At 37.3% G+C, this 14,749-nt stretch overlaps 1 protein-coding gene across 13 annotated transcripts in view; it reads left to right on the forward strand.

The window, feature by feature from the left end:
• LOC121407503 overlaps positions 1 to 2,915 on the forward strand; it is a 55,025-nt gene extending 52,110 nt beyond the window's left edge. For 11 of the 13 annotated variants that reach the window (XM_041598618.1, XM_041598621.1, XM_041598617.1 and 8 more), the window contains one exon: positions 90 to 2,915. In XM_041598618.1, coding sequence (XP_041454552.1) covers positions 90 to 200 — 111 coding nt within the window. In that variant the 3' untranslated portion in view covers positions 201 to 2,915. The remainder of the gene's footprint in view (positions 1 to 89) is intronic. The other 2 variants (XM_041598614.1, XM_041598628.1) reach the window with 2 other exon arrangements.
• Positions 2,916 to 14,749: the final 11,834 nt, after the last annotated feature.

The following is a 14,749-nucleotide window of genomic DNA, read 5'->3' on the forward strand; positions in this document are numbered from 1 at the left end:
CATTCCTACAATTATGAATTATTGATTCTATTTCAACATACGTTAACAGAGTATCTGTTTTATTCCTGTAACCTCATTCATATCTAAAGGACTATCATATTTATATGACTATTTGGAATGTAGAAACGGCATCCTATGTAAGTACATTTTCAGATTTTAAATGTTTTTATGAGCACTTTGTACTCTGCACTATTAGATAGAATGTTTTGTCTAAAGGTCAAATGCAAAATCGACTTAGATTATTTTGCCAATTTGGTCATGAAAAGGGAGGCCAAACATAGAGATATATCTCTATGGGGCCAAATTAGCTACACTTCCTATTCAGGCTTTACAAATTCGAAATGGAATCTTGTCTTTCTGCAAAAATTTAAAGGATCTTCTGTTAATTAAAAAAAAATAGTATTTGGTGCAAATTTTCACGATCTGATGGGGATTTTACTTGCAGTTTTCTCATTTTATCGGGTGTTCCTTCCCTATGTGCACAATTTTTGTTTAAAATTAAAAAAAAAAATCTAAGCAACCTACTTTATATCTAATACCGTGGTGCGGGCACAAACCAGCAGAAAATTATTGTAGCATATTTTGCAAATGTATATCAGCTGTGGCCTTAAAAGATAGATTAATTGATACAAAATTAAGTGAATATGCCTTGCGGGCAATCCTAAACAAGATCGCAAATTATTGCAACTCTATCAAATAACTCCAATCACCTCAACCTCCACCCCAAAAATGGCGGGGGAGGGGGTAGTGTCATTTCATTTTCAACTGTATTGCAATTTTGTATTTCTCATTCCTTTTTTTAACTTAATATCTGTCTGATTTGTTTATTTATTCACTTATATATTGCCTTCAAGGGATGCCAAAAAAATGTGTATTTGGGTTAATAACACGATTATTTTGCAACAACAAAAAATGGTCTTTATTTTTGCTTTTAAAAAATGCACGTATTATTCTTAAAGTATATTTTATTTTGCATGGTTGCGCAGCAACGTTAATTGTAATCGTAGTAATAGCACTTTGTTAAAGGTTTTACCAGGGGAACGACAACATCGATTATGTCTTAATATTTAACCCAATGTTCAGTCTAACATATCACATAGCCATGGGTTCGTTCAGAAGTCAAAACCTCGTCATTTATTATAATGAATAAGTTATTTGTTAATCGTTCTATTTTTAAAACAGACACCAGAAAATTTTAATCGTATTGTCGACAGAAGCTTTCTTTCAAAAAGTGAATATCAAAGATTATTTTTGCATGCAAGCTATGTGTTTTATCTGATTTTGAAAAAGAGTTGTAAAGTTCGTAAGGTTGCCATAATTCAGTTATGAATTATTTGGTGATCGTGACTTTATCAAATTTCTGGGGCAAAATGGTGGAATTTTTAGATTTTCTTTGTCTCACATTGTGCGTGGGTTTTCTTTGCCCCTCCCCATTTTTATTTTTATTTACTTTATGTTTGCATATCCGTTTTATTTGTTTTATTTTATTTTGGGAGCTGATCATGATCACAAAAGAAATTGAAACTATGTTCGAGCTTTTTGCACCATGCTTGCTTGGAAACTTGTTTTAAAAAGTCTCAAACTAATGTATATTTCAGGTTCCATGACATTTGCAAAAACCTAACCTCCAACATGTCCAAAACTAAATAAACCCTAATCCATATCTTTACATTATTCTGAACAAAAACTATTACAATCCGAACTCTAAACCTAATTTCCCCTCTGATCCGGGTTTCAAAGATTGGAATGTGTTACGATTCAAATTTAGACCTGAATGATTAATAGAGAGTTGACTGCTGGAAGGTCGTACAACTCGTACATGGGCTCTTGATTGCATATTTATATTTATTTCACGTGTCAAACCAAGAAGAATACATGAATATATCCATGTGTTCATATATGACTAAAAATATTTTTAAGTGTATGGAAAAAAAATTGCAGACAAGAGTAGATCGGGAAGTAGATGCAAAACTAGGTACGAGATTTGATTGGAAGAGGGTTAAGCCCGGCGCACATTTACGATCCGTTGCTGATCGATTTTCAAAGAATACCGTAGCATTTGATATGAACATTACAACCTGTAAAATCTTACCGGTCAAAGTTCCCAATAGTGGTATGAATGCTAAAATTGTATTCATGTCAAAATCGTTATGACGTCTTTATCGGCACCGACTTGATGCCGATGTGTACTTTGGTTTACTCTGACTACAAGACATGCAGCAAATCAGAAGTTTAATTTAGTATTCTGAGTATTATACCGAACTTCACTTCTTGAAAATTGCATATTCAATGCAAAATGCGATATTTGTTCCAAAATCGCATCTTCGTTGGATCGTGTGGTGTGCGCTGGACTTTAAAGCACCTCGGTGTATTAGCTCGTGTTGTGTTCGTATCCAGTCGTTAACACGTAGTCGTGTGTGCATTTTTTATGTAATACATATACGTAGATTTACATCGATTGGATAAATGTTATTATTATTGGTTTGTCTTCACGTTTACATTAATGAGGTTTTGAACTCGTTCTAGGAACCATTTACGGATCTGTTGATTAAGAAATCCATGGAAACGGTGGGATCCATACGTGCTTGAATAACTACGGCAATATATTCTACCCGACTTCCACGTACGCTATCGTACACGATCAGGAGAGGTGCTCTGTGTCTGTATTGTTCTCTCGTAAAGTCTGGTAACATTTTTATAATTCCATGGGTGACGATAGGTGTTAATTGTATTGTCTGTAATTTATCACATCATAGGTGTAACAGTTTGTGTATTTTTTATTCTTCATTTTATTATTATGAACTTGAGACAGTTTCAAGTCTATAATATCCATGCATGTATTTAGGGATGAATCGGTGTGAATTTAACTTTTTGATTTTGATGAAATTACAACGGAATAATGGCAATTTCACTTCTGAACTTGGGCTCTGAATAATAGCACGTAAAGGCGCATTATATTAGTGGTAAAATAGCCGACTATTTCAAAATCGCGACAATGTTGATAGAGTTATAGATGGTACACCAGACCGCAATGGTGGTTTAAATCTTGGCCAGAGTTGGGGTATTTGTGAGGCTAACGCGGAGTATCATCAGACGAAATGAATTATCAATTTTTTTCCTTTAATGTGAGAAGAGTGATGATGTGATACATAATTATGCTTTCGTATTTTGTAGACAATGCATCCTATGGGTGAAGTAACATAACATCCGCGTTTTAATTGAATATAACGATTGAACAACCGTGATATTTTCTTTTCCATGTTTTTTCTCTCTTGCAACTAAATCTGATAAAGCTAAATCTCGTGACGTAAAGAGACAATTGGCTAAGAGATGCTGCATGTTTGGACTGCATATACCAGTGACAGTAAGATGATCTACATAGTAGTGATACATCTGGACGATGGAGATGGTAAGCTCTAAATTAGGCTAAGGTGTTTTTTAGTTTTCACGGTGCGCAAACTGTTCAGGCGAGGATACGTCGAGTGACGACAAAATTATATTTCAATAAAAAATGAAATTGTGTCATTCTGTAGGTCTATTATAGCCTACAATTCGTGTATGCTCCAAAGCATCGTCACACACGCGCAGTCGTTCGAAACGATCATCAGATCATTTGGGTTTTCGTTCCTACCTCGTTGAATTCGTGTTGAATATGCTCTCTTGGTATAGATTTGTGCTTCACATTTGCAATGATTTTGGCAGCTTTCTTCATTGCGCAAAGCCGCTTCAGAACGCGCATGATGTTCGTGGCGTCTTCATTAACATGGGCTAACATTTAATATATTTCGGAGAATGCAAATGTAGAAATAGAAACACCCGCACATTTTTGTCGACATGAAAGCTATAGGCCTGCTAATTTTCAGATAATATATTCTTATCGCCCAAGCCATTCCGGAAGTAGCGAATACTAGATTCCGACGCCCCTGTCGATAGGCCCAACGAATATTGTATTTCTGTGGATAGTCGCTGGCGCGAATTTTTTTTCCGTACTTTAATGCGCAATAAACCCATGTGCGCATGCGTTTGGACTGCCAAATTTGTACTTCGGCTCGTGCCGGCAGCTCGTTCTCAAATTCAGCGCACATGGCGTAGTCTTTGCACACAGACTCTATTTGCTAGTATGACGAGCCCACGTGGAATTATATGGTGCTATACGAGTCTGCATAGTTGTATGATTCAGACCCTAATGTCTACAGGCAGACTTTATTATTCAGACCCTGCAAGCTCCGTGTAGTGGAAATGTATTTCAACCAGACACTTGAGTGTTTACATGGTTATTGATGGGCATATGTGATAGAACATATAAAACATCATATTCTCTATATTGATAATAGCCTCTCGCACTAGTCGCTTCCTGAGTGAAGTTCTGCAATTTTACGCAGTAACGGTAGGGGAAAAAAAGACGCACGCCGGGCACCTTTGCCCTCGATAAATTGGCGAGCTTCCAAACTATGTGATTGTTTGATAAATTTTGGAAGCGTAAAATACGACCTAGTGGGTGTTTCATAAAGCTATTGGTAAGATACGAATGACTTTACGCACGACTGGTGATCCTTTCTTGCGCTGTGTGATATCCCAGCTGTATATATACAGTGCGTATCAAAAAAAAGTTTACACTTTGAAGAAATCCTGTAAAATTATACATTTGTAATTTCCTGAAGATTTTCCACACTTTAACATTGGTACAGATCCATTTAAGCAAATGACGATATAACTGTCGAAAAATATTTCCGCTTGAGTGAGCACCACTCACTTTTGAAAAGTTAGTGAAAAATGATTTGCGCAGAACTTTTAAATAGTTATGCAGATAAAAGTAGACCTTAATCATGAAGAACATGTGGAATTTAGCTAAGAAAATTGATTTGAAGATATCTTCTACCTTTTTAAATTTGTTTCCTTGCCAAAAACACTTCGAAGAGTGCATTGCGCCCCACCCCACTTCCCCACACACCGAGGCCATCCTGACGATATTTGCTTTACACTGAGCTGTAATTTACATGAAATGGCTAAGGCTTGATTTTCATTTTGATAATCATTGTCAAGCTTGGGAAAAGTGTGGAGAAACAAGTATTAAATGAAAAATGAAATATAAACCCACTTTAAATGAACTTTTGTTCAGATTCAGTTATGTTCTAAGATCCAGCTGGCACAAAAAGGTTAAAGGTTATGCTTCTTAAGTGTTGAAATGTCAATTTGGGCGGCAAAATTGTTATAAGATGCTTGAATGTATCCGTTTTATTTCAATTGACTAAAAGTGCAAGGGAAATGTGTCGCAGGGTAAGTTTGATTTCTCCCTTTCCACTTGACACAGCGTGAAAACGAGCATTTCTGCGCAAACAGATTTCTGCGAGCTTTACAAAAATGGACAGTGCTCACTCAAGTGTAACATTCTGTCAAAACTTTTACTTTCATTGGATAGATGAGACCCAAACCTAAGATTATATGTGAAAAAATACCCACATGTTGTATATTTTTTTAATTCCCAGGTCTTTTTCAAAGTGTAAACTTTTTTTGATACGCACTGTATAATTGATTTATGACCTAAGAACATGTTCCAGTCGTCCGTAAAGTTGTGCGCAACTTTACGAAAAGCTTCATGAAACACCCACCTGGAACGCTGGGCACTACGCCTGCGAAAATTTGGCAAGCTTCCAAACCCTGCAAATTGTTTGATAATCTTTGGAAGCATAAAATGCGACTGTTGGACTTTGTTCCTTCGTCTTTATTTCTTTCCTTTTTTGACGCTCGCATTGTTCATAAATGTATAGCCGTATAATGGGTTATTGTGACGAGGAAACGAACGCGAAGGAAGAACAACAACATGATACGTGTCGAATCCAACATTAGTATTTTATGCACTGAAAGTCCATCAACTTTGCTCACACATTTGAGAGCCTCCTTCATTGTCCTTTCAATGGCCGTGAAAAACGTTCGCAAGAAATTTCCATCTTTGAAATCCTGCCGAAAAGATCGACAGTGGGCAACAATAGCACTCCCACTTTTTTTTTCTTTTAAGGGGTAGTAGCCCTTGCTACACTGGGTTCCCCCTCAACATTTTATGCGATATGCCCGCAACTCCCAAGGCAATCACATGGATATTTTTATGACCATTTTTTTTTTAACTCGGGTTCAGTCAAAATTTTCTCATCACAAGTCATGGGGGCCTACGCGGTTCAAAAGTAACGTGATATTATTGCCTGTTCTGTATACATTTAAAAGCAAATCATTTTTCTAACCTAATTCGCACGGCCGTGAAGCCTCTGACATGCGAATAATTCGCGAAGGAGACGAATGTCGAAAAAAAGCGAGTCCAAAATCGGAGAAGTTTTGGTCCGAATCTGTTGCGGCAGTCGTGGATGCACGAGTAAATTTATTTCAACATTAATGCAAGCGCAATTCGCGAGCCGAAATTTTTATAAACTGTCATAAAATGGAGAATTGAAGTATTTTGTTGTATAATTAATATTGAGATAATTATAACTAACTCACCAATCACAAGGCGAGCGTGCAGCGCTAGCTGATACGTTTCGACATTCAGACCTGAATAGGGATATTTTGCTAACTTTATGTAAAACACAAAAATGATAGCTTGGCCTACCTAACAAATTTTACGAGCGCTCAGCGCTAGCCGAAAATGTTGATATCCAGACCATAAAACTGATATTCTTACAGAGCACTTTTTTTTTAAAATCAATTTGTATAAGCCTAATGAACGTTCGATTTCCGATTTGAAATATGTTTTGTATATTGAATTCAAAACTTGATATTTTAAGCTCCATATTGAGCAAGATATGTTAATTGCCTAACAGGCAATGCGAGTGCGAAGGGGGAGCGAAAACTTTATATAGTGCCATGAAAGATTTTTTTTTCCAAGTCTTCTCTTATTTTATTTACTCGTCTTCATCCTCGTATTTTTCTTCTTTTTTTTTTGCTCCGCCAATGCCCCCCCCCCCTGGATCAGCCTGTGTGCCTGAAATACACGAAGTAAATGCGACCGAGAAGTGAAAAATGCTGAAAGTTCTGAGAATCATGTGTGATATTCTTGCAGATATTCAACATGTTCAGCGACACATGTCATGTGAACGCAATGTGTCCAAGTTGGGGGCAGTGAACGCAGTGCGACATGGTGCAACATTCGTGCGGACGTCACCCAATCAAGCACTATGTCACATGGTTTGGTCCTGTCACCAAATTTCTGAAAAATTTCGTAGAAAAGTCGGGAACAACCGGGCGAACTTCGCTGGTCGCACGAGATAATATGCAAAAATTCGTAAACTGGCTGAGGATTTGTGAAGACTAAACGAATATCGTGCGGGACCTGCGTAGGTCTTGCGCATATTACGAAGCTAAAATGAATACAAAAAAGCCCCGGAATGCGGGAAACATTCTCGAGAAATTTCATATTAGGACATTTTCCCATAACTAAAAATAACGACCCGATTTGCGAAGCTTACGAACCTGCGCGCTCATTTTGCAGCAGAAAATGCGTCCTTCGCAAATCATTTGCCTGCCCCGTGAAAACCCGAAATTCGTGGCTTGGGTGAGACATTCAACAAACTTTCACGATCATCTGGATTGGGATTTACTAGGAATCTGCGGAGACTTTGCTTACATCTTGAGAAGATCCTGTGTATATGACGTAGATGACGAAAAATATAACGCGAGGTAAAACCTCTCGTAATGCGGGAAACTTATCACTTATCCAATAATTTTTTTCTGCAACCAATTTGCGTAGCATCAAAACCTATCCGACCTACGCGCAATTTTAGCGAGAGTTTGCTGCACAAAATGCGTCTGTTATAATTTTCTCTAACGAAATGTTGCGTAATTTTAGAACCGCGTACCCGGGGGTCGCAATTTTGGTCTCAAAAGTCGCGCGAGACTTGAAAGTAAAAAGTCTGTGAGCGACGCGTTAAAAAAAAAGCGGCGGATTTATCGCGAAAACTGTGGATAGGGTGGGCTCATTCAGCCCCCCCCCCCCTCCCCACAGTCTTATTAGGGTTAAAGCAATAAGTCCGAATGTAGGAATTGCCATTGTATTTTGTACATTATCATTTGCAAAATATTGGCATGCCCGTGAAAACACACCTTAGTAAATTGTATTTGTACGTAATAATTAATTTCTTTTTTAACCAAAGGTATTAAAGGACAAGTCCACCTCAACAAAAACTTTATTTGAATAAAAAGAGAAAAATCCAACAAGCAAAGCACTGAAAAAATCATCAAAATCGGATGTAAAATAGGAAAGTTTTGACATTTTAAAGTTTTGCTTAATTTTACAAAACAGTTATACGCACATCCTGGTCGGTATGCAAATTAGGAGACTGATGACGTCATCCACTCACTATTTCTTTGTATTCTATTACATAAAAATTTTTTCCTCATTGTCAAGTGAAACAACGCTTGATTCACCATGAACAGTTGGAACTAGCATTGCTTAAAACTATATGATTCAGTCGAGTTGTTACCTATTGTCAAAACCTGTAAAAAATGAAATATTGTATAAATCAAACAATAAAAAACGAAAGAAATAGTGAGTGATGAACATCATTGACCGCCTCATTTCATGTCACTGAGTTGTGCATATCATTGTTTTGTGAAAAATAAGCGAAACTTTAAAATGTCATAACTTTCTTATTTTACGTCCGATTTTGATGAAATTTTCGGCGTTATGCTAGTTTGATTTTTCTCTATTGATTCAAATCAACATTTTCTGGGGTGGACTTGACCTTTAAAAGGAATTCTGTATGATTGAATATTTTACACAAGGTAATGGTTAATCATTAATTACCACTCCATCTCCTGGTTGTACCTATTAACGAATCATTCTCGTCACTCGGAATGCGTCTGACACAGCGATGCATGAGAGCCAATGCCTTCGAAAATATTTCCTCCGCCGTTATTGATATGCTATATAATATATCCTTTCTCTGTTAAGACAACACGTTCTCAATTATTCTGGTTTCGAAGAATAAATCGTATGTGATGTCCGAATTGTGTGACTGCATTGGTTTTGGTTGTTGTTGGCCAAAGACCTATTTGACGAGAGAAAATTGAAATGAAAATTCAATTATTGAAAATGTGCTGACTACTTCACACTGTCGATGTGTTAGGATATCATGAACAACTTTGTTATGGATTATGACGTAATGGAAATTACCAATTGAACGGAATGTGAATTTATATGAATATACACTGCCTTAATTCGCCGCTGCATGACTGAATATGCTAAATATGTTCTTTTAAATCACTTTTAAGTTCTGGTCAAGTCAAAGCTAAAGCCAACAGGCCTGGAATATCCATAGCCTTTTATATGTAATTATACAATGGGATATACTCCAGACTAATGTTTTTCTTATCCAGCCCCCCCCCAAGCAAAAATAGAAGATTCAAGCAAAAGCAGACTCTTAATGTGTAAATCGTGAATAAAAATGTATAATGTATGATTATTGTTTGGACCATCTTCATCCGAACGTGTTGTCTTGTGATTTTGGTGCATCTGTTTTTTGTTTTCTTCTCTCTTCTAGTACAGTGTTTTCGCGCTTTTTTTCACTTTCTGTCGGTTCAAAGGGTCTTCAATCAAATAATTGGTGTATGTGGCCTCAATATTTGTATAGAGTTTAAATATTGAACATAAATGGTTGTGGGATTGGTTATAAAATAACCATATTTGTATTTTGTAAAATGTAGTATGTATATCCTTTTGCACAGTTCCTATGTATGATAGTGTGTATACATATATCAACGTATGTCAAATATTGTACACATCAAATCGTCTTTCAAAAGTGATGGGCATTACTTAACGTGTTCATGAAAACTTTCCTTGATCAGTTTGCGGAGTAGCATATTCTCTGTTTTAATTATTATTGTGAATACAAATTCCCAAGTTCTTGTGTTACTCATTTATTTAAAGACACGCGTCGTTTCATCTGTGTTTCGTCGATATTAATTAAGTTTTAAAGTCGCAAGAATCTTAGCCACGATATACTTCGTGTTATCAAAGCTCGTTATGAATATATTAATTTGTCGTGTTACAAGCCTGACTGTTGACGTCGGCTCTAAGGGGGTGTTTTCTTTATCAATCTCCATCTCGCTTAAGCCAGAGCCTACAAGAAAGTATAGACTTGTATATGTCGACATATGTATAGTTTTTGTAGATCAATTGCTTTCTAATCAAATGTGTATTTGTCCAACTTAATAATACGTGTGTCTCACATTGAGAACCTTGTGTATGTATTTTAGTGTTTTGCTACCTTGGACAGCAATAACTTTGTTCAATCCCCCCCCCCCTTTTATTTTAATATCTGAAATATTTTAATGGAGTTTTTTTTCTCACACAATACTATCGAGACTCTAACATTTTATGCAGATTGATTCTGTTTTTTTTTTCAAATATGCCTGCCTGTATACGCTTTTCAGCGAATTCTTTTCATTCGGTCTAGAAGTATAGAATTGGAAATGTATAGCAGTATAGAATGTAACTATTTAATTTTAGCTTCATTGATAATGTTCTAACTAAGATCTAACCACAGTACTAAATTGTAAAATGTGAAATATGAAATGTTACTTGCACTGTGTATGTAAACTGTCTATTGAATAACGTGTTTATGACACTTAAGTATTTGTACCGTTCATTTTGTAAATTTTTGTATAGCCTGTTTTACGTGAATTTAATTCATTTTGCGTGTTGCCATTGTGTGAAAACATTTTTATTACTCTTCCTTGTTGGGGAAATAAATGATAAAAATACATAACGTTGGGCTCTCTTGTTATCATTTTACCTAGTTCTCGAAACCTCATTTTGCCGGCCTTTCTCTTGGCATTGATCTGAATCACTGGTAAAATTCAAAGAGTGATTTTCTCCAGCGGCTTAATATTGGCTGCGGGACGCAACCGCAGTCCCCGTTCTTGGTTTTCACGATATTCTGACGAAGGTAGTTTGATGTGACCTGGGTCCCGTAACACAAAGGTTAGCGATTAACCGTGCGCTTGATTTCTAAGATTGATTGTACATTGTAGTCAATGCGATCAATCGTAGAAAAAAGTTCTACGATCATTGCTAAGCTTTGTGTTACAGGCCACAGGAGTGTGTTTCATAAATTTAATAGGCACCTTTCGCAAATCTCTACAACGCGAGATTAGAGTCGGGTAACTCAAAAGTTAACAATCATAGACTCGAATTTCTAGATTGATTATACATTACATTCAATACAATCAAACGTAGAAAACTGTTTTACAATCATTGCCAAGCTTTGTGTTACAGGCCCTATAGATCTTGCTTTTCGTGTGCAAAGCACTTTCATACGATACCAGCATGCCATGCCATTTGCCTGCCAAAGCTCGCGGCGGGACTGTACCTGTATCATGGCTATGACTCCAGCTGGCTGGAGACATGCGAAATGTAGATTATGACATGGATAAGAAAATGGTTTTTCAAACAAATCGAGTACATTTTGAGTAAGGAAAAACTTACCGAATTAAGGCTTAGATATAGATCATTACAGTCCATCGAATCGATATTGCATTTAATGTGCATTATTTGTGGATCACTGGCAATCGATTCGATGGGTCAGATCACCTCTCGAGCCGAACATTTTCCAGCGTTGACATGTACACAGCATGCAACAGGCCATAAACCGTCTAAATTTGCGGAGTTTTTTTCTTTTGCCAGCACCTTCTACATAAACGATATGCCTCTAGCACACAATGCAATGGGCAGTATGTTTTACTTTTCCGCAGAAATGGGGGTTTGCCGGGGGGTACACTTCCATTGATGAGTGGATACCAGGCGCGACCATGGGGTTTCGAAAAGCACCCTAAACAAGGGAAGATCTTTTCCAGATTATGAAAATGCATCTCTCAACAAGTATTTGGGTTGTGACACCCTACAAGTAGTGGAAATATATCTCTTTTCAGTATTTTAATCATTGTTTCTCACACCCTCATAACGCTACATAGGCCTATACGTATACCCACTCTTTCCCTTTTTACGTGTGGTCGCGCCTGGTATCCACCATTCAATGGAAGTGGGTCCCCCGGGCGGCCTCTCGAGCTCTGGGAGGAACCAAATTTGGATTTGGAAAGTCGTCCTAAATCAGATATATCGCTGTTACCATAGTAGCAACCAGAATTTTGCACACGAAACGCAAATTGAATGTTTCCGTTCCAGATGCGAAACGAAAAAAAAAATCTCATGTCACACAATTTGCATTACAGGACGGAGTTTTACGACCATGACGACGGGCCCAAAAGTCTCTCCCAAAATGAACTACCGTTCGAAATAAGCGTACGCGTCCTCAAACGAAAGGTCGGAAATAAGTTACGAACGCGTATCACGATTTACTGGTGATCCTTTCTTGCGGTAAGTGGTCTACACTAAAACTTGATCGCGTGACCATTTAGCGCGTAAGAAAAGATCCCCAGCATAGAGATCTATAGTCAATGTACATCTCTATGATCCCCTGTCGTTCTTAAATTCGCTCGTAACTCACGAACGACTCTATGAAACACCCACCGGGTGGGTATTTCATAAAGCTCTTCTTCAGAATGACTTTATGCACACTCTATTGCTGAATGCCGGGATACTTAAAGGTCAAGTCCACCTCAGAAAAATGTTGATTTGAATCAATAGAGAAAAATCAAAGCACAATGCTGAAGATTTCATCAAAATCGGATGTAAAATAAGAAAGTTATGATATTTCAAAGTTTCGCTTATTTTTAACAAAACAGTTATATGAACGAGCCAGTTACATCCAAATGAGAGAGTCGGTGATGTCACTATTTCTTTTGTTTTTTATTGTTTGAATTATACAATATTTCAATATTTACGAATATGATGATTAGGACCTATTTGCCTGAAGCACAAAATGTTAAAATAATGGAATTCCAAGTGTTCAGGGAGGAATGAAACTTCATTTCACATGACAATGACGAGAAAATAAAAATATTTCATATTTCAAGCAATAAAAAACAAAAGAAATAGTGAGTGAGTGACATCATCAACTCTCTCATTGGATGTAACTGGCTCGTTCATATAACAGTTTTGTTAAAAATAAGCGAAACTTTAAAATGTCATAACTTGGCTTATTTTACATCCGATTTTGATGAAATTTTGAGCGTTATGCTTGTTGAATTTTTCTCTTTTTATTCAAATCAAGTTTTTGTTGGGTTGGACTTGTCCTTTAAGAGCCCTACTGAATGTTCCAGTCGCCCGTAAAGTCATGAGTAAGTGCTTTAAAGAGAAATTCCAGTAGTTGCAGTAAACACTGATTTCATGAGAAAGTCTGTAAAACCAGGCTTAATTGTCAGTATATCATCGAGGATCTAGATCTGGTAAAGTTACATAAACTGAACTTTGTGAAATCTATGCTGAAAAATGTTCACACTGAAGATCATCAACACAGATAGGCACACGTGGGACAGTATTATTTTTACTGGAATGAAGACCCGACGGGAAGTTACCGAATCCGCGCTTATATTTTGCTTATTTCTCAGCAATTACACAATTTCTTCCAGAATCCTTTGGCACAATTTTTTTATTCATACAAACAGACACTTGGGTGGTCATTATATTAGATTATGTAAAAAGTCATTTTGAGATCATTACCAAAACTGGAATTTATCTTTAAATCGCCGTTTCCACGGCCGGTGCTCACGAACGCTTTGCGAAGGTATTGCAAGGACGCAAATACCCCCCCCCCCCAAAAAAAAAAGGCATTTGAGGAACATCTTCCGACCGGGTATACCCATACACCTCACCTGGGTCGAGTGCAGCACAATGTGGGTAAATATCTTGCTGAAGGAAAACACGCCATGGATTGGATTTACACTCGCATCCCTCTGATTGAAAGACGATTTTCGAACCCATTTGACCACGACGCACCCACTATCATATAAAATGTTCACTCTCACTTGCAGGAATTTAAAATAAATCCATGTGGACTGTCGTCATTGGTGCCATTCGAATTTTAGATTCTATTGAATCCTACAGATTCATTTTTTAAAATCTCACTAAGGATTTAAATCCAAATCTCTCGAGATTTTTAGAATATATATTTTTTGGGATTCATACTAAATCCAGAATTTGCTTGGTCCCTAACTGCAATACTAGATTTACTCTCAATCCCTGCAATATAATGTTTGCGAGTAATTTAAATATAATTCAAATCTTCTTCCGCATCCTTGCAAAACCTTCGCAAAGCGTTTGTGAATCCCGTGAATGTGTGTATTATCATTTATACGCACAAGGGTATGGTCTGCGGGTTTTTTTTTCCTCGTCAGTACTTGTGAACAGGACGCGAGAGGGCTTTATACCCATAGCCGTAACATTTTCATGAAATATACCCTTTTTAGACAGGCTAAAATTTCCTTAACCCCGTACTATTGGTGGGGCTAAATGGCAATTTAGCCCCACCTATAGTACGGGGTTAAGCTTAGCCCACTTTCGTTTTACACAGCGTTTTTGCAAAGTGGGCTAACCCCACCTATAGTACGTGATTATTTGGCCCTGCAAAAAAGCAGGGTTATCCCACCAATTGCGGTGCTAAGAGCAATAGTACGGGGTTAAGATCGCATGTGTAAAACGAAAGTGGGCTAAGCTTAACCCCGTACTATAGGTGGGGCTAAATGGCAATTTGGCCCCACCTATAGTACGGGGTTAAGGAAATTGTAGCGTGTGTAAAAAGTGTACGAGTGAAGCACTTGTACTACGAATGATCGACAAAAACCACTAGTCCGGGGTTAGCGAGTT

The sequence above is a fragment of the Lytechinus variegatus genome, chromosome 2, assembly GCF_018143015.1.
Source record: "Lytechinus variegatus isolate NC3 chromosome 2, Lvar_3.0, whole genome shotgun sequence".
NCBI lineage: Eukaryota > Metazoa > Echinodermata > Echinoidea > Temnopleuroida > Toxopneustidae > Lytechinus > Lytechinus variegatus.